The 26,592-nt window shown below is 40.8% G+C and overlaps 1 protein-coding gene across 1 annotated transcript; it reads left to right on the top strand.

The window, feature by feature from the left end:
* Window positions 1-9,872: 9,872 nt before the first annotated feature.
* Window positions 9,873-26,286, top strand: LOC308279931 (protein NLRC3-like; the record flags this gene model as incomplete). The annotated part of the gene is made up of 7 exons (XM_080720152.1): window positions 9,873-9,967; window positions 21,908-22,076; window positions 22,570-22,573; window positions 23,267-25,025; window positions 25,226-25,393; window positions 26,002-26,151; window positions 26,280-26,286. 7 exons carry the CDS (start codon window positions 9,873-9,875, stop codon window positions 26,284-26,286), a joined length of 2,352 nt encoding a protein of 783 aa, XP_080576278.1.
* Between the last annotated feature and the right edge of the window lie 306 nt (window positions 26,287-26,592).

Genomic DNA, 26,592 nt, shown 5'->3' with positions numbered 1-26,592 from the left:
TCTGCTATTTTTGAACTTTTGGGAGAATCTTGAACATGTTTGAAACACGTTGAATAATTTAGATTTATTTTGTGTTTGTTTTTAACAGATCTTCTCTTCTGGGGGTCTCCCTAGCACAACACATTTTCCGGTGGGGGTCCACGGCCAAATACCACATGTGAGTTACCAACACTTTCTCTCTCACATGTCTCTCTGTCTACTGTTAGTTGCATGAGAAGCTATATGCAGCTGATACAGAGTGAGCAGATCAGCTGACAGTGGCCACATCACGTGCATGGTTTATTCACACTTCTGGAATAAACACAGACTGTCACATAAATGAACTCTGGGGTTCAGCTGGTTTCTCCATCGTACTTTCAGCTTTTGTGTCGTCCTTTCTGTGAGAGTGAAAACACTGTAACCTTAAGTGACCTCAGCTAGATCAGTGTTTCTCAACCTTTGTTTCTGCCAGGGCCCACTTTTCATAGCCACAAGATCCAAGGGCGGACCTAGATATACGGTGTGTGTGCGCGTGCGTGTGTGCGTGTGTGTGCGTGTGTGTGCGTGTGTGTGTGTGTGTGTGGCTATTATCAAAATGTTTGCCTCTTTCTTATATTATTTTTAAGGCTGGGACTTAATTGCGATTAATTAATTACAGAAAATTAACGTGATTAAAAAATGTAACGCATTTTAATCACACTTAGTTTTTGCACCACAGAACCTTCAGTTTCGGGCATAGCGATCATAGAGATGCACCAACCAAGAAGAGACAACAAACGCAAAGGGAGAAGTAGCCGATCAGAGCGCTTTGCTTGGCCCAGTAGATGCAAAATTTAGATTTAAAAAACTCACTTGTTGATTCACTCGTACAACAAAATGTGTTTTACTTTAAAAAAAAAAAGCTTCTCAGGTCAAATATCGATGTGCGATTAAACTGTGATTAATTGCGATGAATTAATCACAGAGCCTGTAATTAAATAGATTAAACATTTTAATCACATCCCTGCCAAAATTATTTTACAATTTGTTTTAATACAGTTTGTTGATTTTTCTCTTTACTTTCTTGAGGTATTCAAAAGGTTTTAAAAGTCCTCAAAATCAAAGGTCCGCGGCACACTGGTTGAGAAACACTGACCTACTGTAGATCATCTCTGCTGCTGACCAGACACTCCTACAGAGTGTTGAAACTAACCTCACTCTCACTTCCTGTTAGCGTGCAAACTGCACTTCCTCTTCTCTACACATAAAGCATACAGGAAACAGCATCTCTTCTGTAACTGACCACATCATGTGTGCGTGTGCGTGCGTGTGTGTGCGTGTGTGTGTGCGTGTGCGTGTGCATGTGCATGTGCGTGTGTGTGTGTGTGTGTGTGTAAGCCGGACAGTCCATTTTTTGACCATGCAGCCTCTGGCCGGACACCTAATTGTCCGGCTTTCAGAGTGATTAGGCTACAGTGCATATGTTATTCTTTATGGTTTAATGGTTACATTTAAATCTCCTGTTTCATTGGTATAGAAAAATAGCAGATATACAAGCTCACAGCACGACACCGTACAGCAGCTTATCGCGTGCATTGTGTGTACATTTAGTTTTGAGCTCACTACCAACTGTTACTCACACACTGAACCCTCTAGTCGCTCCTCCCACGCTTGTGGATGAAACCCACGGCGAGTAGTTAGATGAACTGCTGCTCAGATTTGCCCAAAAGACGCCGAAACGAAACGTCATTTAGCCAACAATGGAGCAAGGTAAATTAGTTAATAAAGACGCACAGAATTGACGAGTAGTATCATGCTTTTTGCAGCACTGTGTGAAACGGCTTGATGTCAGCAAAGGAAAGGTAGAACGCAATGCATGTTTTGACTGACAGGCAATAACTCAATGCTGCTAGGTTTTTCTCTAGTCACTAGTAACAAAATAACTGCAGCTGAGCTATCTAGTACCCATATATCTCCCCTTCTCTTCTCCTCTCTCTCTCTCTATCTCTCCTGTTCTATTATGTCTGCTATACCAGTCATGTGGATTAGATTTCAAATGGGACAATTTAACTCAAGAATAATTGCAAAAAAGGTACATTGTACTGTAGGCCCATCATAAAGCAGTGCTTTATGTTGTAAATATTGGTGTGTTTGTAAATATTGGTGTACCGACCTGCTCCGCTGTGTTGCAGAACCTCATGTACAAATGTATGTGTAGGCTGTCTGACTCTGCTAACAGTGTAATTTTAACCTTGACAAACCCTTTATTGAGCTTGGTCAGGTTTGTTTCTAAACTGTGGAACCATTGGCGTGTAAGCTTGTATAATCATTTATGATTTTATGTGGACTATGTCCACCCTTGTTTGTATGTGTATGTTATTTTTTTGTTTTTATGTTGCTATGGATCAAGTGTCCTTAAAGTTTGATTGATTGATTGATTGATAAAATAAAATAATTCATGAAGGGTCTTTGGGTGCATAAATAAAGGAGGTAGGCTTACCAGTCTTAGTTTAAACCACTTTAAACCTATTTTACACTATATTCATAATATATTTTCTTTTTCTTTTCCCCCCCCAAAAAAAGTGTAAAAAATGTGGAATAACAGTTGGTCCCTGGCTGGCACAAAATATTTTGAGAAGGGGGTCCGCGACTAAATGGGCCTACATATCAATTTGGGGGTCCCATACAGCGCGCCCTGGAAAAGTGTCCTCCTTTCTGAGGACCTGCTGGTGGCCACCCTAGTGTGTGTGTGTGTGTGTGTGTGTGTGTGTGTGTGTGTGTGTGTGTGTGTGTGTGTGTGTGTGTGTGTGTGTGTGTGTGTGTGTGTGTGTGTGTGTGTGTGTGTGTGTGTGTGTGCCGAAAGTCCCCACAAGTACTAGTATAGCATATTAGAGGAATAGATAAAGTGATTTACGTAAAAGGTTGTTTTAAGCAGTGGTGCTGTGGTGGACAGTACTCAAGTAAATTTACTTGAGTAGGCTATTGTTTGTTTTTAACAGATCTTCTCTTCTGGGGGTCTCCCTGGCACAGAACATTTTCCGGCGGGGGTCCACGGCCAAATACCACTGTGAGTTACGAACGCTTTCTCTCACATGTCTCTCTGTCTACTGTTAGTTGCATGAGAAGCGATATGCAGCTGATACGGAGTGAACAGATCAGCTTATGAAATAAACACTATACCATTGACTGTCACTAAATGTTCTATGTTCCCCACCCACCCTATACCCAACATAAATGTTCTATGTTCCCCACCCACCCTATACCCAACATAAATGTTCTATGTTCCCCACCCACCCTATACCCAACATAAATGTTCTATGTTCCCCAACCACACTACCCCGTCCCCACCCCAACATAAGCAGAATACAAATCATGCATGAGGAGTGAGCAAGCCGCTTCTTTTCACCTGACAGGGGGGAGGTTCCCCCGGTTGGACGTAGCGCGTGGAATTAACACGTTATTCCAACCACTCCGTCATCTCCACCGAAAACAAGCGCTCCCCCCTTGTAACATTGTCGAAACCGGGATGCTGTTTTGATTCACGCGTGAGGCGAAAGAGCTACCAATTAACTGCCCCACCGTGCCCCCTAGATGCCCAGTCATAACAAACATAATGGAGCCCAGATGTCCCTAGTGCCCCCTGTACCACTAGTATTCGTAATTTCTCCCCATTATCTTCCGTTCTGTGTGTTTAGAGTTGTTATGTATAATTAGAAATGAATGTTTCCTGCATTTTTGGATGAGCGGGGGACCTAGAACCATTTTTAAATTGAGCAGGGAACATGGAACCTTTTTTCTTTCGTTGAGCGGGGAACACAGAACCTGGGGAACATACTGTAGGTACCGTCCTGAAAACACCATAACCTCAAGTGACCTTATAGTCAGCTAGATTATCTCTGCTGCTGACCAGACACAGTCACTGTGCCTCTCCAACCAACCACACTCTCTCACTTCCTGTTAGCGTCCAAACTGGACGCTCTCACTTCCTCTTCTCACACAAACTAAGAGGACCAAATCACCCACTACCCCGCTTTCTACATGACCGAAGCCTGTAGAGTCATGTGTGCATGGTTGCACAACATATTATTTTTCATCCAACCATTATATTTTCAGGCCCCTCTAATTTCCCCCTTGCCACGAAGGAGAGGACCTCACGGTGCTGTGGTAAACATGCTTTTTTTCACAAAAATATGTTGTGCAACCATGCAAACACTCACATTAGTAGCTTAATGACTTAGCAATAGTCTTTTTTTATATCCAATGTATTTGTATTTAATCTCATAAAGTTAACATAAGAACATATAAATCCATTTGACTTTACTGTTCATGGTTCCATTTAAAAAAATGCTAAAAAAATAATTCCAGATCCCAATTGAAAAATAGCAAAAATAGCAGATCTACAAGCTCAAAACGTGACGCACTGCGACACGTTTTGAGCTTGTAGATCGTCTATTTCTTTTACTGTATATGCATTGTGGCCCTCTGGAGTTAATGTAAAAGTATAGTGGCCCTCTCATCATTAAAGTTGCCTTGCACCCCTGCCATACAGTGATCAGCATGCTCTGGCTGTACGGTAAGAGTAGAATGACTTCATACTGTGATCTAGCTCTGGTCCATAGCGTTAGTGGAGTTCTCCCTAACGCTATGTTCCTCTACCGTATTCCTTGGCAAAACCGGAACACCCCGCCGTCTGGTCCAAAAATAACAAAAACTGTTTCGCCCCTCGTCAAACCAAAGGTATCAGTGGACAGTTGAAAGCTTACTCTACTTAGTGGACGAGGTCTGACCCCCCCACCACACGATTAAAATACATTTCTAGGGCAAAATGAAAAATATTCCACCGGATGGAGACGCTCTTCCAGGTTTTTATGAAACAGCGCTTCCAACGTCGCAGAGTTGAATAACACCCAGTGAGACTAATGCTCATTGTAATTCGGTCCTCTGACCTGCGCGGCAGTAGTGAGTTGGCACCTTGATTGTGACGACAAATAGTGAAAAACGAGAAGAAATGGAGTCTCCATCCGGTAGAATATTTTTCATTTTGCCCTAGAAATGTATTTTAATCGTGTGGTGGGGGGCTCAGCAGAGTAGAATGACTTCATACTGTGATCAGCATACGATAACAGAGTAGAATGACTTCATACTGTGATCAGCATACGATAACAGAGTAGAATGACTTCATACTGTGATCAGCATACGATAACAGAGTAGAATGACTTCATACTGTGATCAGCATACGATAACAGAGTAGAATGACTTCATACTGTGATCAGCATACGATAACAGAGTAGAATGACTTCATACTGTGATCAGCATACGATAACAGAGTAGAATGACTTCATACTGTGATCAGCATACGGTAGCAGAGTAGAATGACTTCATGCTGTGATCATGCTCTGGCTGTACGGTAGCAGAGTAGAATGACTTCATACTGTGATCAGCATACGGTAGCAGAGTAGAATGACTTCATACTGTGATCAACATACGGTAGCAGAGTAGAATGACTTCATACTGTGATCAGCATACGGTAGCAGAGTAGAATGACTTCATACTGTGATCAACATACGGTAGCAGAGTAGAATGACTTCATACTGTGATCAGCATACGGTAGCAGAGTAGAATGACTTCATACTGTGATCAACATACGGTAGCAGAGTAGAATGACTTCATACTGTGATCAGCATACGGTAGCAGAGTAGAATGACTTCATACTGTGATCAGCATACGGTAGCAGAGTAGAATGACTTCATACTGTGATCAGCATACGGTAGCAGAGTAGAATGACTTCATACTGTGATCAGCATACGGTAGCAGAGTAGAATGACTTCATACTGTGATCAACATACGGTAGCAGAGTAGAATGACTTCATACTGTGATCAGCATACGGTAGCAGAGTAGAATGACTTCATACTGTGATCAACATACGGTAGCAGAGTAGAATGACTTCATACTGTGATCAGCATACGGTAGCAGAGTAGAATGACTTCATACTGTAATCAGCATACGGTAACAGAGTAGAATGACTTCATACTGTGATCAACATACGGTAGCAGAGTAGAATGACTTCATACTGTGATCAGCATACGATAACAGAGTAGAATGACTTCATACTGTGATCAGCATACGATAACAGAGTAGAATGACTTCATACTGTGATCAGCATACGATAACAGAGTAGAATGACTTCATACTGTGATCAGCATACGATAACAGAGTAGAATGACTTCATACTGTGATCAGCATACGATAACAGAGTAGAATGACTTCATACTGTGATCAGCATACGGTAGCAGAGTAGAATGACTTCATGCTGTGATCATGCTCTGGCTGTACGGTAGCAGAGTAGAATGACTTCATACTGTGATCAGCATACGGTAGCAGAGTAGAATGACTTCATACTGTGATCAACATACGGTAGCAGAGTAGAATGACTTCATACTGTGATCAGCATACGGTAGCAGAGTAGAATGACTTCATACTGTGATCAGCATACGGTAGCAGAGTAGAATGACTTCATACTGTGATCAACATACGGTAACAGAGTAGAATGACTTCATACTGTGATCAGCATACGGTAACAGAGTAGAATGACTTCATACTGTGATCAACATACGGTAGCAGAGTAGAATGACTTCATACAGTGATCAACATACGGTAGCAGAGTAGAATGACTTCATACAGTGATCAACATACGGTAGCAGAGTAGAATGACTTCATACTGTGATCAGCATACGGTAACAGAGTAGAATGACTTCATACTGTGATCAGCATACGGTAGCAGAGTAGAATGACTTCATACTGTGATCAGCATACGGTAGAGTAGAATGACTTCATACTGTGATCAACATACGGTAGCAGAGTAGAATGACTTCATACTGTGATCAACATACGGTAGCAGAGTAGAATGACTTCATACTGTGATCAGCATACGGTAGCAGAGTAGAATGACTTCATACTGTGATCAGCATACGGTAGCAGAGTAGAATGACTTCATACTGTGATCAACATACGGTAGCAGAGTAGAATGACTTCATACTGTGATCAGCATACGGTAGCAGAGTAGAATGACTTCATACTGTGATCAACATACGGTAGCAGAGTAGAATGACTTCATACTGTAATCAGCATACGGTAGCAGAGTAGAATGACTTCATACTGTGATCAGCATACGGTAGCAGAGTAGAATGACTTCATACTGTGATCAACATACGGTAGCAGAGTAGAATGACTTCATACTGTGATCAACATACGGTAGCAGAGTAGAATGACTTCATACTGTGATCATCATACGGTAGCAGAGTAGAATGACTTCATACTGTAATCAGCATACGGTAGCAGAGTAGAATGACTTCATACTGTGATCAACATACGGTAGCAGAGTAGAATGACTTCATACTGTGATCAACATACGGTAGCAGAGTAGAATGACTTCATACTGTGATCATCATACGGTAGCAGAGTAGAATGACTTCATACTGTAATCAGCATACGGTAGCAGAGTAGAATGACTTCATACTGTGATCAGCATACGGTAGCAGAGTAGAATGACTTCATACTGTGATCAGCATACGGTAGCAGAGTAGAATGACTTCATACTGTGATCAGCATACGGTAGCAGAGTAGAATGACTTCATACTGTGATCAACATACGGTAGCAGAGTAGAATGACTTCATACTGTGATCAGCATACGGTAGCAGAGTAGAATGACTTCATACTGTGATCAGCATACGGTAGCAGAGTAGAATGACTTCATACTGTGATCAGCATACGGTAGCAGAGTAGAATGACTTCATACTGTGATCAACATACGGTAGCAGAGTAGAATGACTTCATACTGTGATCAGCATACGGTAGAGTAGAATGACTTCATACTGTGATCAGCATACGGTAGAGTAGAATGACTTCATACTGTGATCAGCATACGATAGCAGAGTAGAATGACTTCATACTGTGATCAGCATACGGTAGCAGAGTAGAATGACTTCATATTGTGATCAGCATACGGTAGAGTAGAATGACTTCATACTGTGATCAACATACGGTAGAGTAGAATGACTTCATACTGTGATCAGCATACGGTAGAGTAGAATGACTTCATATTGTGATCAGCATACGGTAGAGTAGAATGACTTCATACTGTGATCAGCATACGATAGCAGAGTAGAATGACTTCATACTGTGATCAGCATACGGTAGCAGAGTAGAATGACTTCATACTGTGATCAGCATACGGTAGAGTAGAATGACTTCATACTGTGATCAGCATACGATAGCAGAGTAGAATGACTTCATACTGTGATCAGCATACGGTAGCAGAGTAGAATGACTTCATATTGTGATCAGCATACGGTAGAGTAGAATGACTTCATACTGTGATCAACATACGGTAGAGTAGAATGACTTCATACTGTGATCAGCATACGGTAGAGTAGAATGACTTCATATTGTGATCAGCATACGGTAGAGTAGAATGACTTCATACTGTGATCAGCATACGATAGCAGAGTAGAATGACTTCATACTGTGATCAGCATACGGTAGCAGAGTAGAATGACTTCATACTGTGATCAGCATACGGTAGAGTAGAATGACTTCATACTGTGATCAGCATACGATAGCAGAGTAGAATGACTTCATACTGTGATCAGCATACGGTAGCAGAGTAGAATGACTTCATATTGTGATCAGCATACGGTAGAGTAGAATGACTTCATACTGTGATCAGCATACGGTAGAGTAGAATGACTTCATACTGTGATCAGCATACGGTAGAGTAGAATGACTTCATACTGTGATCAACATACGGTAGCAGAGTAGAATGACTTCTTACTGTGATCAACATACGGTAGCAGAGTAGAATGACTTCATATTGTGATCAGCATACGGTAGCAGAGTAGAATGACTTCATACTGTGATCAGCATACGGTAGCAGAGTAGAATGACTTCATACTGTGATCAGCATACGGTAGCAGAGTAGAATGACTTCATACTGTGATCAGCATACGGTAGCAGAGTAGAATGACTTCATATTGTGATCAGCATACGGTAGAGTAGAATGACTTCATACTGTGATCAACATACGGTAGCAGAGTAGAATGACTTCATACTGTGATCAGCATACGGTAGAGTAGAATGACTTCATACTGTGATCAGCATACGGTAGCAGAGTAGAATGACTTCATACTGTGATCAGCATACGGTAGCAGAGTAGAATGACTTCATACTGTGATCAGCATACGGTAGAGTAGAATGACTTCATACTGTGATCAGCATACGGTAGAGTAGAATGACTTCATATTGTGATCAGCATACGGTAGAGTAGAATGACTTCATATTGTGATCAGCATACGGTAGAGTAGAATGACTTCATACTGTGATCAACATACGGTAGCAGAGTAGAATGACTTCATACTGTGATCAGCATACGGTAGAGTAGAATGACTTCATACTGTGATCAGCATACGGTAGAGTAGAATGACTTCATACTGTGATCAACATACGGTAGCAGAGTAGAATGACTTCATACTGTGATCAGCATACGGTAGCAGAGTAGAATGACTTCATACTGTGATCAGCATACGGTAGAGTAGAATGACTTCATACTGTGATCAGCATACGGTAGCAGAGTAGAATGACTTCATACTGTGATCAGCATACGGTAGCAGAGTAGAATGACTTCATACTGTGATCAACATACGGTAGCAGAGTAGAATGACTTCATACTGTGATCAGCATACGGTAGCAGAGTAGAATGACTTCATACTGTGATCAGCATACGGTAGCAGAGTAGAATGACTTCATACTGTGATCAGCATACGGTAGCAGAGTAGAATGACTTCATACTGTGATCAGCATACTCTGGCTGTACGGTAGCAGAGTAGAATGACTTCAGGGTTCTCTGTGACACCCTGAATGTTTCAGGTCAGCCTACGGTGGTACAGCCGCTGCCTGGCCTTCCTGCTTGCCCCAGACTCTCACCAGGTCAGAACCTCTGTCCACACCCAAAGGTACTTGACACTGGTCCCCGTCGATGTGGGACCTCATGGGCAGTACTTTGATTGTCTTAAAGGGATATTCCACTTTCAAAAAACTTTTGGTAATTTTATTGTCTAATCAGGCTTTTATGAACACCCTGGACAGTTTTTAATTTGCTTGATTCAATATTTAGATATTTGATGTAAATGTTACCAGGCCCTCCAGGCCCAGGGCCTCTCCCCACACACACCCATTGTAACTTCAAACTTCATTTTAACCATTAAAAACACCCATTATTTTTTTCTGGTGACTCATACTACCTTCCTAATACGTGAGCAGGCCATGATTTTTCTATACCTTTTTAAATTTATTTTTAATATTTTTTTATTTTTTATTTAATCTTTTCCATTTTCCCAAATAATTATTACAAATAAATGAAAAAAGTTATGGATAAAACACGGCCTGCTCACGTATTAGGAGGGTATTAAGAGTCACTAGAAAAAATAATGGGTGTTTTTAATGAATCTATCATGGTTAAAATGGAGTTTGAAGTTACAATCAGGGATGGATTACCCAACGGGCACAATGGGCCAAGGCCCAGGGGCCCCTGAGCTAGGGGGGCCCCTCAGCTTGAGCCACCGTGTGACCGCGTCCCTGTTATTAACGTTGCGCTATTTGCCAGACACTATTTTATTCGTTCATGTAAAAAATAGCCCCAAATATTCCTAAAACACCATGATACATATTATACTGTAAGTGTTTAGCTCCTCAGTTTATCTATAATACTTCAAAACAACTACAACATTACATTTTCTAATGTCCACGCATTACAACAATGTAGTGGTAGTAGATAAACCGGAGTAGATAACATAACTGTTATGTTATCTACCCCGATTAATCTAAATGGGCCCCCTCATTCATACCATAGCATCATATACTGTAACACTTGACTGTATGGTCCTTTAAGTATGTGTATAGGGGCCAAACTCTTGCAAGAAGTATAATGAATAATGTATTATTAAAATATAGATAATAATATATCTAAAATAAATAAGTCAGCACCCAATTTTATACAAAGTATTGTTAGATTTTCTTATTTTTTTCTTTTAAGTTGCTTTAGTAGCTAACATAAGCATGATGAAGAATGTTATCACACAGCATAGAATAACTTTGAACCTGGCACCACTGTTTTTAGGGCAGAGGAGAGGGAAAATAAACCCATCCAAAATGTTTTCAAGATAGCTACTATGTTATCTACACAATATTGTGTGTTATAGTTACAGTATAACTATTCTATACATTTCAGGGGCTCTTTTTTTGTGACTGTGCCGCGCACACGGAACACACACCATCGCTATGTCGCTGTGCGGTCGTAAGAAGGGGGGCCCTTTGCATTTTGGGGCCCAGGGGCCCATTTTTTCATAGTCCGTCTATGGTTACAATGGGTGTGTATGTGGAGAGAAGCCCATAAGGTGTTTCCCTGTTGAAAGTGGAATATCCCTTTAAGTACCAGCTCTTATGCCCTAACTTAAAGGCCTGTCCATACTGTCTCCGACCACCAAACTTTTCGTCGGAGAGTTCCGACTTTCTAACGTGCAGCTTTCCGAACTCTAAATTGGGGTGATGCTTTTCAGAAGATGCGAGTGACGTCATTTTGTAGTTGAACCGGACCTTTCCGACGAAAGGTTCGGTCGTTGGAGACAGCATGGACAGGCCTTTAAGTTAAGGCATAAGAGCTGGTACTATCAAAATAGAGCCCCATGTTCTTAAACATTTGTTTTTGAACGTATGGAACTTCTTAGATTTGCTGTATTTATTTATGCAATTATTTAGAAATAAATAAAATGTTGTTGTTTATTATTATCTATTTTGGGGGATTTTTGTAAAAATATTTTTAAATAATTTTGTACCTGAGACGAATAACAGTAAGTCCATATATATATATATATATATATATATATATATATATATATATATATATATATATATATATATATATATATATATATAATATATACTGTATATTTCTTGATTTACCAGACTGTAAACTACAAACTAGTAATTTTTAATCTGTTAAATTGTTAATGCAATCCCCCCTCATTTTGTTTAATTGTCAGTTTTAATGTTATCTGCTCCCTTTGTCTGCTGAACATTGTTTGTACAGATTTACAGTAGACTGTAAGTCTACTGTAACCCCCTACCCCACCCTACCCCACCCCAACATAAGCAGAATAGAAATCATGCATGAGGAGTGAGCAGGCCACTTCTTTTCACCTGACAGGGGGGAGGTTCCCCGGTTGGACGTAACGCGTGGAAGGAACACGTTATTCCAACCAATTCCTTTCCCCTCCATCAGGCGCCCCGGCTGGCCAGGGGGGAGGCCTTATAGAGACAAGGATTACTGCATGTGTTTTTTAGGGTATCTACCCTAGGAGACATGGGGAGAACATGCGCTGATGACAAGGAGGAGAGAACAGGCCCACAGCGACCCCCGGCGGGAATCGAACCCCCACAAAAATATGTTGTGCAACCATGCAAACACTCACATTAGTAGATTAATGACTTAGCAATAGTCTTTTTTTTATATCCTTTGTATTTGTATTTAATCTCATAAAGTTAACATAAGAACATATGAATCCATTTGACTTTACTGTTCATGGTTCCATTTCAAAAATTGCAAAAAAATAATTCCAGATCCCAATTGAAAATAGCAAAAATAGCAGATCTACAAGCTCAAAAGTGACGCACTGTGACACCTTTTGAGCTTGTAGATTGTCTATTTTTTTTTTTTACTGTATATGCATTGTGGCCCTCTGGATTTAATGTAAAAGTATATTGGCCCTCTCATCATTAAAGTTGCCTTGCACCCCTGCCATACAGTGATCAGCATGCTCTGAGTGTACGGTAGCAGAGTAGAATGACTTCATACTGTGATCAGCATACGGTAGCAGAGTAGAATGACTTCATACTGTGATCAGCATACGGTAGCAGAGTAGAATGACTTCATACTGTGATCAACATACGGTAGCAGAGTAGAATGACTTCATACTGTGATCAGCATACGGTAGCAGAGTAGAATGACTTCATACTGTGATCAGCATACGGTAGCAGAGTAGAATGACTTCATACTGTGATCAACATACGGTAGCAGAGTAGAATGACTTCATACAGTGATCAGCATACGGTAGCAGAGTAGAATGACTTCATACTGTGATCAGCATACGGTAGCAGAGTAGAATGACTTCATACTGTGATCAGCATACGGTAGCAGAGTAGAATGACTTCATACTGTGATCAACATACGGTAACAGAGTAGAATGACTTCATACTGTGATCAGCATACGGTAGCAGAGTAGAATGACTTCATACTGTGATCAACATACGGTAGAGTAGAATGACTTCATACTGTGATCAGCATACGATAGCAGAGTAGAATGACTTCATACTGTGATCAGCATACGGTAGCAGAGTAGAATGACTTCATACTGTGATCAGCATACGGTAGCAGAGTAGAATGACTTCATACTGTGATCAGCATACGGTAGAGTAGAATGACTTCATACTGTGATCAGCATACGGTAGCAGAGTAGAATGACTTCATACTGTGATCAGCATACGGTAGCAGAGTAGAATGACTTCATACTGTGATCAGCATACGGTAGAGTAGAATGACTTCATACTGTGATCAGCATACGGTAGCAGAGTAGAATGACTTCATACTGTGATCAGCATACGGTAGCAGAGTAGAATGACTTCATACTGTGATCAGCATACGGTAGCAGAGTAGAATGACTTCATACTGTGATCAGCATACGGTAGAGTAGAATGACTTCATACTGTGATCAGCATACGGTAGCAGAGTAGAATGACTTCATACTGTGATCAGCATACGGTAGCAGAGTAGAATGACTTCATACTGTGATCAGCATACGGTAGCAGAGTAGAATGACTTCATACTGTGATCAACATACGGTAGCAGAGTAGAATGACTTCATACTGTGATCAGCATACGGTAGCAGAGTAGAATGACTTCATACTGTGATCAGCATACGGTAGCAGAGTAGAATGACTTCATACTGTGATCAGCATACGGTAGCAGAGTAGAATGACTTCATACTGTGATCAGCATACGGTAGCAGAGTAGAATGACTTCATACTGTGATCAGCATACGGTAGCAGAGTAGAATGACTTCATACTGTGATCAACATACGGTAACAGAGTAGAATGACTTCATACTGTGATCATGCTCTGGCTGTACGGTAGCAGAGTAGAATGACTTCATACTGTGATCATGCTCTGGCTGTACGGTAGCAGAGTAGAATGACTTCATACTGTCATCATGCTCTGGCTGTACGGTAGCAGAGTAGAATGACTTCATACTGTAATCATGCTCTGGCTGTACGGTAGCAGAGTAGAATGACTTCATACTGTCATCATGCTCTGGCTGTACGGTAGCAGAGTAGAATGACTTCATACTGTCATCATGCTCTGGCTGTACGGTAGCAGAGTAGAATGACTTCATACTGTCATCATGCTCTGGCTGTACCAGTAGTAGAGTAGAATGACTTGAGTGAGTAGAGAATCACCTCCGTTACATCCTAACTTAAAGGCCTGTCCATACTGTCTCCGACCACCAAACTTTGATGAGTAGGTACGCGTAAGTCATTGATAGTACAAATAATAATTACGTGTATAGGGAGTAGGGACTATATTGGACGTTTTGACTATCGGGCAGAAACCCTGTAACTCCAAGTTTCAAATGTGTCTGTTTTTTCGTAAAGTAAAGCCTTGCTTCATGATATAAGACTGTCGCACAAAACTAAAGAAAATAGCAGATCTACAAGCACACAACAACTGTTGATGTGAGGCGCTGTGTGTAGTCTATTTTCACTATTTTAAATTGTTTTTAAAATAATAAACAGGGTAAGGGACAAGGTTTCCACCTGACAACAACGATATTATGTCCCTTTTAGCTGTTCCAGGATTACATTACATTCAATGCATTGTAGATCACTTCTAACAGTTGTGTATGAACTTTGATTTAAGTGCATATGATACTGATGTATTATGGAGGGTAGCAGTGGCTCAGGGGTAGAGTTGCTGTCTTGGAACTCAGAGGGTTCCCGAAGGGTTCCCAGTTTGATCCCGGGCTCCCCCAGAGTTAGTGTCGAAGAGTCCTTGAGCAAGACTCTGAACCCCTAGTTGCTCCCAATGAGCAGGTTGGTGCCTTGCATGGTTTCCTCCACCATCGGTGAGTGAATGTGAGTGTGAATGGGTGAATGTATTGCACAATCTCTGTAAAGGGCCTTGGATAAAGTTGCTATATAAATGCACCATTTACCATTTATTTTCTTTGTTTTCAGTGATGGCCAGATAGAAACACCAGGTAACAACAGATTGTTACTAAACCACCTTGGTGAGTGATGAACATTTCCTTCATTATTACGTGAACAAATCACCATCACCTCCTCCCCAGTAAACACAGTCCCCTATATCTATATCTTCCCCTAACCCTGCAAGGCCCATCTGTCACTTTTTGGACACATTTATATTTGATCAAAAAAGGAGTTTAAATAATTTGTTTTCCTGTTCTTTTTTCACCTAAACATCACCATTGGATCCTATTGTTTAGTATTACAATGCCATTGGCCACGATATTTGCATATAAATACCGCCCACAGAGGCGGTATTTACAACTTCAAGATCTCTGGACTCCAGTCTGGACGAACAACATCTCACTTTTTCACTGAAGCTATTCCTCACAAAAACATAAGTAAAATGCATATAATAACAAATGTCTAGAACATGTACATATGTTATTATTGTGAAAAATATCCCTCAAATGTAAATTAGAGCATGATTTATGATTTATGAACACCATTTGAAAGGTTGTTTTTTTTTATTTATTTTTTGCAATTAGAAATTAATTCAGGCCTTAGATGCTTTGTTGTTTGATGTGGTTAGTGCGCGCCATAGTAGGATAACACAAAAAAACTCCTGCGGGACCACTTATTGTTTTTATAACACTGAACTGATTTTCCTGCTGATGAACAATAGGATATTTAGCAAAAATAAAGTGTGTTCAGGTCTCTCTCTCAAAAGAGCTGTTTTGGTGTTTTGCTGCTATGGAACCAAATGGACCCTCTTGGAGTTATATTAACACCACTACATGCTGTCATCCGCACTATGCCAGTGGTTCTCAACCTGTGGGTCGGGACCCTCAGGGGGGTCCCCCCATGATGACAGATAAGTGACAATATAAGGATTTTAATAACTAATAACCCCCCGAAAAATGAAATTAAATGGAAAAATACCACTACTGCACCAAAAGTAATTGACAAACTATAATCTAAAAACTGATCTGATCTACAAGCTCACAACGCCTTGTGAGCTAGTAGATCAGCTATTTCTACCTGTGGAACCGAGTCAAACTGTTATGCCACAGGTCCTACAATTCCAAGTGTTCTTCAGGGTGGGGGGTCCCCAGTTCAAATACGGTACCAGTGTGATTAATTTGGGGGGTTGTGGCCTGAAAAGGTTGAGAACCACTGTGCTATGCTACTAGTTTAGTATGTATACTGGTAATCACAATTGACTGTATGAATAGGAACTGAACTACCAAGATAACGGCTAGTAGATTACAGCGTACTGCAAAGCATGAGTTATAAGTTATACTGTAGAGTTGGGTTTAATATGAATCTAAATTATACTGTGCAGTTGTGTTTAATAGAAACATAAGTTATAAGTTATACTGGGGAGTTGTGTTTAATATGAATATAAATTATACTGTGCAGTTGTGTTTAATAGAAACATAAGTTATAAGTCTGTTTGTTTCTACAAAATATATGATATTTGATGATTTGTTGTATATTACCATAAGTAAGGTTATGCCATCGTCTATAAATAATAACTATATGTTCCTTTTTATTTGGGGTATCTATTCTGCCACAGCACATTTTTACATATGACATTTGTGTATGTGTAAATACCTTAAATTCATTGTGAGATCACTTCTAACAGTTCTGTAAACAAAATAATTATCTAGTGATTTATTTCCTTTGTTTTCAGTGATGGTCAGATAGAAACACAAGGTAATATTTGTACTAAACCTCCTCCCACTGGTGAGGGCATGCATGACGTCTCAGAGCTGTGTTTGATCCTCCATTAAGTGAACAAAACACCATTTGAAAACCTTCCTTTATTTAACGTGGTTAAAGTGCACCATCTGTTGGATTCATTGTATAACTACAACACTGTGATCTCTGGCCCACTACTTTATCCATCCTCCACATAGAGTTATAGGCTGCCCACTGTCCAGACAACCACATTATAGATTGGCTATTTTCAAACAGACAACATTACTTAATATAATTATGTTTTTAATGAAACGAATCCAAAAATCTGTATTGCAAATGATTATACAAATAATTGTATAAGTAAAAAGTGCAATACTTGTCTTTGAGAGTGAAGTATAAAGAATTGGAAGTTATGTACCTCAAAATTGTACTTAAGTACAGTAAGGGAGCAATTGAGTATATACTTTCTATCACTCACAGCACACACACACACACACACACACACACACACGCACACACACACACACACACACACACACACACACACACACACACACACACACACACACACACACATGCTGACAGATTACGATTAAGTGGTGGCCTTTGTGGTGTCTCACCACCACTGATTCACAGCAAGTAACACATCAACTGGGGATATTTTGCTAATTATTAATAATGTATAAATATGATATCATTGTTTCATTCAAGTCATTTGTGGCTGTATTAATGTGGGTATCAAAAGCTCATCTAGGTGCTTGTTGCAGCGAGGAGGGGTGCATTTGGTTGTGTTCATTTGTTTGGATTAATTCCTGACATGATTGCTGAATACACTGTGACTGCAGGCCAGAATGTAATGGCTATTACCCAGCCACTGAAATCAAAATCATTAAAATCTCTAAAACGATAGAAAGGAGTAAATGAAAACATTTTAACACCCATCTTTTATTTTATTTAATTACAATGTAAAATATGAACTCTTGTTGTAAAAAAACTAAGTTGTTCTTTAACCTAATACCACACATTTCCTCAGCAGCTAGTAGTATTGCATCATGTAACATGACTGTACAGTAAATCGTCATTGTCGGGCAGAAACCTCTTATCTCCAAGTTTCAAAATTGTATCTATTTTTTGTAAAGTAAAGCCTTGCGTCACCAATGCACATACAACAAGAGTGTTGCACAAAACTAGTGAAAATAACAGATCTACAAGCACACAACGCCTCGCGGTACGAGGCTTTTGGTGGTTTTGGAACTAACCCTTTAAGACAGGGGTCTTCAACATGGGGCCCGTGGGGATACTGCAGGGGTTCCCTGAAATTGTTGGAGAGAGAGAAAAAAAAAAGAAAAAAACAATACCTGTATTTTTTTGTTTTGATTTTGATTTTAAAAAAGAGGGGAAAATAAATATCTTTGTCTTTAATATATAAATATAAAAACATGAGTCTGTCTCTTTTGAATAGCTTTTATACATGATTACATGATTATTGTGCAATTGACAGGTTGTTAGTGATAGATTGTTCTTCTCGCCCCCCCTAAAAAAAGAACCTCTGGGAACTCAGATTGGTGATAGATTGAATGGTTCTCAGATAATAAGGTATGTTTATCAATGACAGTGGTACGCCACTTGTACATGTTTCAAATAAAAGCATGAATATAATATTTTAATAGCATAGTATTGAATGCACAATAACATGGTATGTTTATACACATGAAACACAATTTTATGCATAAATATACAATAGATGATGTAGCCCCATCCCCACCCTATGAGTTAGGGGGTCCCTGCTCCATCTCCTTATCAGTTTGGGGGTCCCTCACTGGCCTGAAAACGTTGAAGACCCCTGCTTTAAGAGAACAAAACACCATTGGAACAAACACCATTGGTTAAAGTGCGCCATCTATTGGACTCAGTGTAAAACTACAACACCTGATCTCTGGCCTGTTACTATTATCCACCCTCAGGCTTGACTTGAAGTCCCCTGTGGGTCAGAACCCCCCCTCCACCCAAGCAGATTTCTCTTTCCATTTGTCTACTAGAAGGTGGTGAATAAAATGGAGCAGGACCAGCCCTCTGAAATGTCATCTGAGCGTCCAGGTAACAATGACATTTTGATCAACATGACACGAATTAGAAAGAATTCATGTTATTTTGAGAATATTACCATTATTTAAAGCAGCTCCAATTCTAAATTGTCATTAGTTTCTGAGACGATACTGGAAATTATTTAGTCTGAGGCACTATGACAAAAATTTAGAGTATATTCATTTTAGGATTGAAAAGGATGAATTAATATCAATGGACCTGATTCACTCAGCTGGTTGTAAATAACGTTACTAAAGGGGGGTGTATTTTCGATAAACACAATCTGACTTGAGGGTAGAGATTACCCAAGAGCCTAACCAAGAACCGAGCCAGTTCGGGGCTAAAATATTGAAGGAAGTATGAGCTCAGTTTAGGGCTCTCCCCAGGTTGGCAGAGGGAAGGTAGCGTCCAGGATTACAGCTTAGGCACTGGCACTGGGTGAAAAAATGGCTTACAAAATCGCAAGATAAATATTTAGCTGAAAAAAAGAAAGAAAGATTGTAATGAGAATAAGAAGTTAATTCATAAAGTTCAACCTCACGAGCAAAGTTAGGTATGGATATTATATTTACCCTTTACTGAAGAGGTAAATAAGATGATGCTGGAATCCGCCAATATCATCGATCATCCGATCATCCGAGCTTTATTGATTAGCCTTTCGACGAACATATCCTCCACTGTCCGACTCCGATTGGAAACAGCTTTCATCTATGCTGTATCCTCTTGAAAGACTGTGTTCATGTAATGTGATCAATATTATAAATAAAAGCGTGACATGGAGTTGGCATGAAAGTCCAATAGGCAAAACTGACATACGCAAGCTTTGAATCCTGCTAATTGAGCCTCGGAGCAGACTTGAGAAAGTACGGACATCCTGCTAAATTAACAGAGAGAAAAACATTAGTGAATCAGAAACCTAACGTAGGAATTGTCATAAATGCTGGTACGTTCAAAATATGGGCGTGAATTGCTTAGTGAATCGGGTCCAATGTGTCCATTGAATATTTCTTGTTCAAGTCTGTAATGTAATATGGCTATAGATACTTTTAAAAAGTGTACATTTGCACAGTGGTGTGAATTAATTAACTAAGTACATTTACTAAGCACTTCTACTCCACTACATTTAAAAGGCAAATCTAGTATTGCAAACTTTAGTTAGTAGTTACTTTGTAGATTTGGATTATTATTCCAAAACTTCAGCCCTATAGGGACCACTAGGTTTGTTGTAGATCGGCTATTTTCAAATGGCATTTTGGCCATTTGAAAAGGGACGATTTGTCCATAAATTAAATAGAGAGGACTTCCAACGTAAAAAAATAATGTAAAAGATCTTATTTGGGATGTTCCTTTTAGTTACTGTGTTTAACTTTACTTTTTGTCTAATAAAATAATAAATCAATCAATCAAAACGATCAACACGCTCACAATGCTGCCCATTAAGAGCTTGTAGATCTGCTTTGTATAATATATATATATATATATATATATATATATATATATATATATATCAATACTTTTGTAATTCCAGACTTTTTTTACATTGCCGTTTTGAATATTTTTCTTGAGTAGAGACATTTAGTACTTTTCAACCACTGCATTTGCTTTAGTCAGGCCAAACTAATGATGATTTATATTTTCTGATTTATATCTTTTCACTTAGCTTGTATTAACACTGATGATTTTATTGTGCAGGTTCTTCTGTGACCAACTTAAATCAAGCTGAGAGTGGGAGCACAGTAATGGCTCCTGTCTTTTCTGGGTGTAACATTGGTGGTTCGATTACCATCAATGTCGGTGGCAGTGCCACAGGTGGAGGTACCTACAATCTTCATTAGAATATAAATGCCATATAATGACAAAACAGTACCATTACATGTATGTGTGTCCACTCACAGAGTTCACTTCATTACTGCTCTTTTCTTTATGCAGGACCTGCTACCAATCAAGCTGCGGTCCCACCTGCTGAACTGTATTGTGCAGCCGTTGGTAAATGAAAGAACTAGGAAAGAACATGGGCAGAACTGTTTTACTAACGATCATTTATATTTAACACAAATCAAATGTGAATTGATTGATTGGTTTAACTGCCAGCAATCTAGAGCAGTTCTCAAATATGTTTAGCTCTGCATGGACAATTGGACATCCATGTTGTTTTAAACAGATTTACATTGTTACCTTACAGTAACTTACATTTATGTCAAATATGTCAACCTTTCCCCTAAGATACAATATGTCATGAGGATAACTGAGAGAATATCTGTTTCCATATAGGACAGATTGAAAATAACTTTTGTACTTTTATACATTGCTGTGTCACTGTTGTAGTTTACATTCGACGCAGTTCCTCATTTCCTCATTTGCGCTCATATGTGCACCATGAGAGAAAGTCAGTTGCCACTTAGATCAGCTCTGACATCATCTACACCAGTGTAGTGTTTTCCCCTGCTATTTAAAGAGGTGGTGCCATTGTTTTGTCTGTTTTTCATGTGTCTAGGTCTCTAGGAGGTTGAAAGTACTTCATTAGATTTGGTGTGGTTTTTATGAGCAATTATGTATTCTCTTGGTAGTTGTTTGTTTTCTCTTGGAGGCTGCCACCTTGTGGTCAAAAGTGTCAGTTAAAAAACACACATACCCGGAACGCTTGTTCAACGCCTCAGCGCGTCCGGCTTCACGTCTCCACATCACAAAGCCAAGGACGTCACTTCCGACACCACCTCACGGTTGTTCAGCACCCCTGCTTCCCTGGCGAGAGGTTCATGTCACGGGGAGGTCCCAGCGGATGGGATGTGCACTCCCCGACTGTCCACCAGATGCTACGATGAGTCCCGCCTGGGCGGTGGTGGCGGTCTTCTGGCGCCCAAACACTTCGAGCTCTTCATCCTGGGGTGGCACGTCCTAGCCAGGACGGACAACACCACCACGATTTGTTTTGTGAACAAAAAGGGGGGTCTACGAGCGCTGGATGGGCTGGCTCGCAAGGTGACTTTGTTGTGCTCGAAGCGTTTAAAGGCCTCTTGGCCTATGATATATGATATCATGATATGATATGATATCATAGGCCTCTTGGCCTATGACAGTGCAGAAGTGGCTCGGCCTGAAGGCTTTTAGCCCTTTCCACTAGAGGAGTTGCTCCTCCTGGGGTCTCGCGCAGGGGACCTCTATCCAGGAGTGGTGTATGGTGGCTAATTGGTAGTTGCCCTCTACTTTTGCAGCCCTTTACCGTTGAATGTGGCGCAGAGGTCCTTGGCGCACTCAGTGTTTGGGGTGGCTGTTTCTTCCTCTGTCTTTAGGGTTGCTGTGGCAACTAAGACATTTCCTTCCTGACCAGCCAGTCAGGTCTTAGTGAAGAGGGACCTTTTTTTCCCATATAGTTAACTAGTATGTTACTTTAAGGTGGTCTCTCCTGCCTTTGGCTGAATGAGGCAGACTTAGCCTGTCAGGATCCTTCTCTATCCTAATCCCTCCCCCTGAGTCCGGTGGGCTCGGGGTCCGTTTGGGCGGGTTCACGCCTGAGGGCGTGGCCTGCGCGTGAGGGGTGGGGTGTTGGTTGTTGTCGCTCCCGGGAGTCTACGATTCCCAAGGGGAAGGGAAATCCCGATAAACACAAGTGTTTCGAACTAAACACCTGTTTATTAAGCTCTGGGAGGGATTTCCCTTCTCTGACTTCGGCCCTATGCTCGTGGTTCGAGCAGAACTCCAAAAGAGGGAGTACTGTGGGGGGCCGGTGGCTTTATATGGCTCCGCCCTAGCGGGCCAGTAACATGAGTGGCATGGCCTTCGTCCAACGAGGTTGTTCTACGGGAGCATACGTGATGGCGTTTCTGTGATTTGGGGCGCTGACGCTATTCCCAAGGGGAAGGGAAATCCCTCCAAGAGCTTAATAAACAGGTGTTTTGTTCAAAACACTTGTGTTTGTGCCTCACCATGCAAGGTGCACATACAGTATAAGTATTTTATCACAGGAATGAGCCAATCAGAATCAAGGATTGGGACTATCGGTTTTTAGAACAGTTGTTTAAATATGGTCAATAATTAATCTCATACGCAGACTAATTGCCCGCAGTGATATTAGTCTGGCCATGCCAGGCTGCTCTGATTTGAGGAGCACCTTTACCACTTACTTACTGACACTTCTTTCTTCCCTTTTCTTTTCTTTTTTCGTCATTTAGAAACTCAACAACTCAAGTCTAAACTTAAGGAGAAGTTGTGTTTTGAAGAGTGGACAAAAACTGGTCAAACTCCAAACAAACCTCTAAATCAGATCTTCACAGAGGTCTACATCACAAAGGAAGAGATTGGAGAGGTCAGTGAGGTCAGTCAGATTGAAACAGCATTTAGGAAACCATTCAGACCAGAAGAACCAATCAAATACGAAAACATCTTTAAGCCTTTATCTGGAGAAGATCAGAAGAAGAGAATCAGAACAGTGATGACGAAGGGAGTGGCTGGCACTGGTAAAACAGTTTCAACTCAGAAGTTCGCTCAAGACTGGGCAGAAGGTAAAACCAACCAAGATGTCGACTACGTGTTTCCATTCACTTTCAGAAAGTTGAATTTGGTGAAGGATGAGCAATTCAGTTTGATGGAACTTCTTCGATACTTTTTTGGTGAAGTCAACACAGCAAGAATCTGCAACAAAGACACCCAAACTGTGATCACCCTTGATGGCCTGGATGAATGTAGGATTCCTCTACGCTTCCAGAATCCCGACTGTAGTGATGTCACAAAGCGAACATCACTGGATATCCTTCTGACAAACCTCATCAAAGGAAACCTGCTTCCCTCTGCCGGCATCTGGATAACCACACGACCTGCAGCTGCCAATCTGATTACTGCCTATCACACTGTTGACAGGGTGACAGAGCTCCGAGGGTTCACAGACCCACAAAAAGAAGAATACTTCAAAAATAGATTTATTGATGATGAGGACCAGGCCAAAACAATCTGGTCACATATCAACAAATCCCAAAGCCTCCACATCATGTGTTACCTTCCAGTCTTCTGTTGGATCGCTGCTACAGTTCTAGGGGAGATCTTGAGAAAGACTTGTGAGCTGCCGAAGACCCTGACTGCGATGTACCTCCACTTCATAGTGGTTCAGTTCAAACATCAGAATGTCAAGAAGGATGGAGATCAGAGAAATGCTACCTTGAACAAAGTGAATATTCAGGCTATTCTGTCTCTTGGAAAACTGGCTTTTGAACAGCTGAAGAAAGGCCACCTCTGCTTCTATGAATCAGACCTGGAAGATTGTGGCATGAATATCAAAGATGCATCAGAGTATTCAGGGTTGTTCACAACAATGTTCAAGGAGGAGAGTGGGTTGCACGAAGTCAAGTTGTTCAGCTTTGTTCATCTGAGTGTTCAGGAGTTTCTGGCTGCCCTTTATGTCTTTCTCTCGTTCAACAATGATGGTCTCAACCTAATGTCACAACCCACCTCCAAGTTGTCCAAACTATTTAGACAGAAATCCAAAAAGAACCTTTACCAGAGTGCTGTAGATGAGACCTTGGACAGTCCAAATGGACACTTGGACTTGTTCCTACGTTTCCTGCTGGGCCTCTCAGTGGAAACCAATCTCTTAAAGACTTTGTTGAATCAGCCAGCAAATAGTTCACAGACCAACGATGAAACAATCAAGTACATCAAGAAGAAGATCAGGGAGAATATCTCTCAAGAGAAAAAAATTGGTCTGCTTCACTGTCTGAATGAGCTCAATGACCGTTCTCTAGAGAAAGAGGTCCAACAGTACCTGGACCCGGGAAGTCTGTCCACAGACAAACTCTCTCCTGCTCAGTGGTCAGCGTTGGCCTTCATATTGCTGTCATCAGGAAGGGAGCTGGACGTGTTTGACCTGAAGAAATACTCTGCTTCAGAAGAAGCTCTTCTGCGGCTTCTGCCAGTGGTCAAAGCCTCCAAAAGAGTTCTGTAGGTGAACTAAGAACTGTGTGTTTATATGCACGCACGCACGCACGCACGCACGCACGCACACACACACACACACACACACACACACTCACACACAGTATATATTATGTATATATCGTCATCATTCTTTTACAGGAAATAGAAATAGAAACAGAAAAAAAAAATAGAAACATCTAATTTTAAACATATTTTCTCCTTAGGCTGAGTGGCTGCAACCTCTCCGAGAGATGCTGTGAGGAGTTATCGTCAGTTCTCAACAACTCTAGTCTTATAGAATTGGATTTGTCTAATAACGATTTGCAGGATTCAGGAATAAAGAAGCTGTGTGTTGGGCTGGGGAGTCCAGACTGTACACTGGAGATCCTCAGGTCAGTGTTCCTTGACCTTTTATATAAATATCCATGATTCCCTTAAAAGGCTTATTTTAATTACTCCCTGAAAACGCAAACATACTGCATGACGTAAGCAAGAACTTGTGAATAAATATGAAATCTCTTTTTCATTCACCTGTGTGATTCCCATAGCTGCCTGCTTGTTCCTCCAAACAGACCAAACAGTTTTGAACTTAAACCGTACTCTTAAATATGTACCTGAAAACATTTTAGGTAAAAAATAAGCGATGTAGTGACATGAATATGTTTCACATTCCCCCCCCCCCCCCCCTTCTCCCTCGGACTGCACAATATGTATGTTATGTTTGAATGTGAAGTATCCCTTTAATCCCGCTTTTGTGTGTGTGTGTGTGTGTGTGTGTGTGTGTGTGTGTGTGTGTGTGTGTGTGTGTGTGTGTGTGTGTGTGTGTGTGTGTGTGTGTGTGTGTGTGTGTGTGTACAAACTCACAACGCGTCACACGCATATGTGCATGTGTGACATAGAGTGTGTGTGTGTGTGTGTGTGTGTGTGTGTGTGTGTGTGTGTGTGTGTGTGTGTGTGTGTGTGTGTGTGTGTGTGTGTGTGTGTGTGTGTGTGTGTGTAGGTTGTCAGGCTGCATGGTCACAGAGAAAGGCTGTTCTTACCTGCTCTCAGCTCTGAGATCCAACCGCCATCTGAAAGTGCTGGACTTGACCTACAATCACCCGGGAGACCAAGAGACACTGTGCTCTGCTGGACAACTGCAGACTCTCAGGTATGGAAAGACTTGCTGCCAGTCAATACAAATGTGCCTTGTAGTTTAAGAGTAGTGAAATCTACTGTAATGCTGTAATGTAGTAGTGTTTCATGACAAAATTATCTGCCATTGTTTCTATTATCAAGAGAATAAACAGGCTTGACTTTCTCTCCTTCACTCCCAGTGCGGACCATGGTGGAGAGTGCAGGCTGAAACCAGGTTTGAGGAAGTGTAAGTGTTCATTCTGTTTCATTCATTAAATCAATGCAGCACACATGCAGCTATGTAGATCAGTGGTTCCCAAACATTTTTGGTCAAGACCCGATGGAGAAATTAGACATTTGGCTGGGAAACAAAGCAGATCTACAAGCTAACATCGTGGTGCTTTGCGACTCTGCTATTTTCTATAATTCTTGAACATTAATTGCGACCGTCAGGTCACAGTTACTATCAAAACTT

The sequence above is a fragment of the Nannobrachium achirus genome, assembly GCF_963921795.1.
Source record: "Nannobrachium achirus genome assembly, chromosome: 24".
NCBI lineage: Eukaryota > Metazoa > Chordata > Actinopteri > Myctophiformes > Myctophidae > Nannobrachium > Nannobrachium achirus.
The sequence above is the reverse complement of the archived record's forward strand: the minus strand, read 5'-3'. Positions and strand labels throughout refer to the sequence as shown.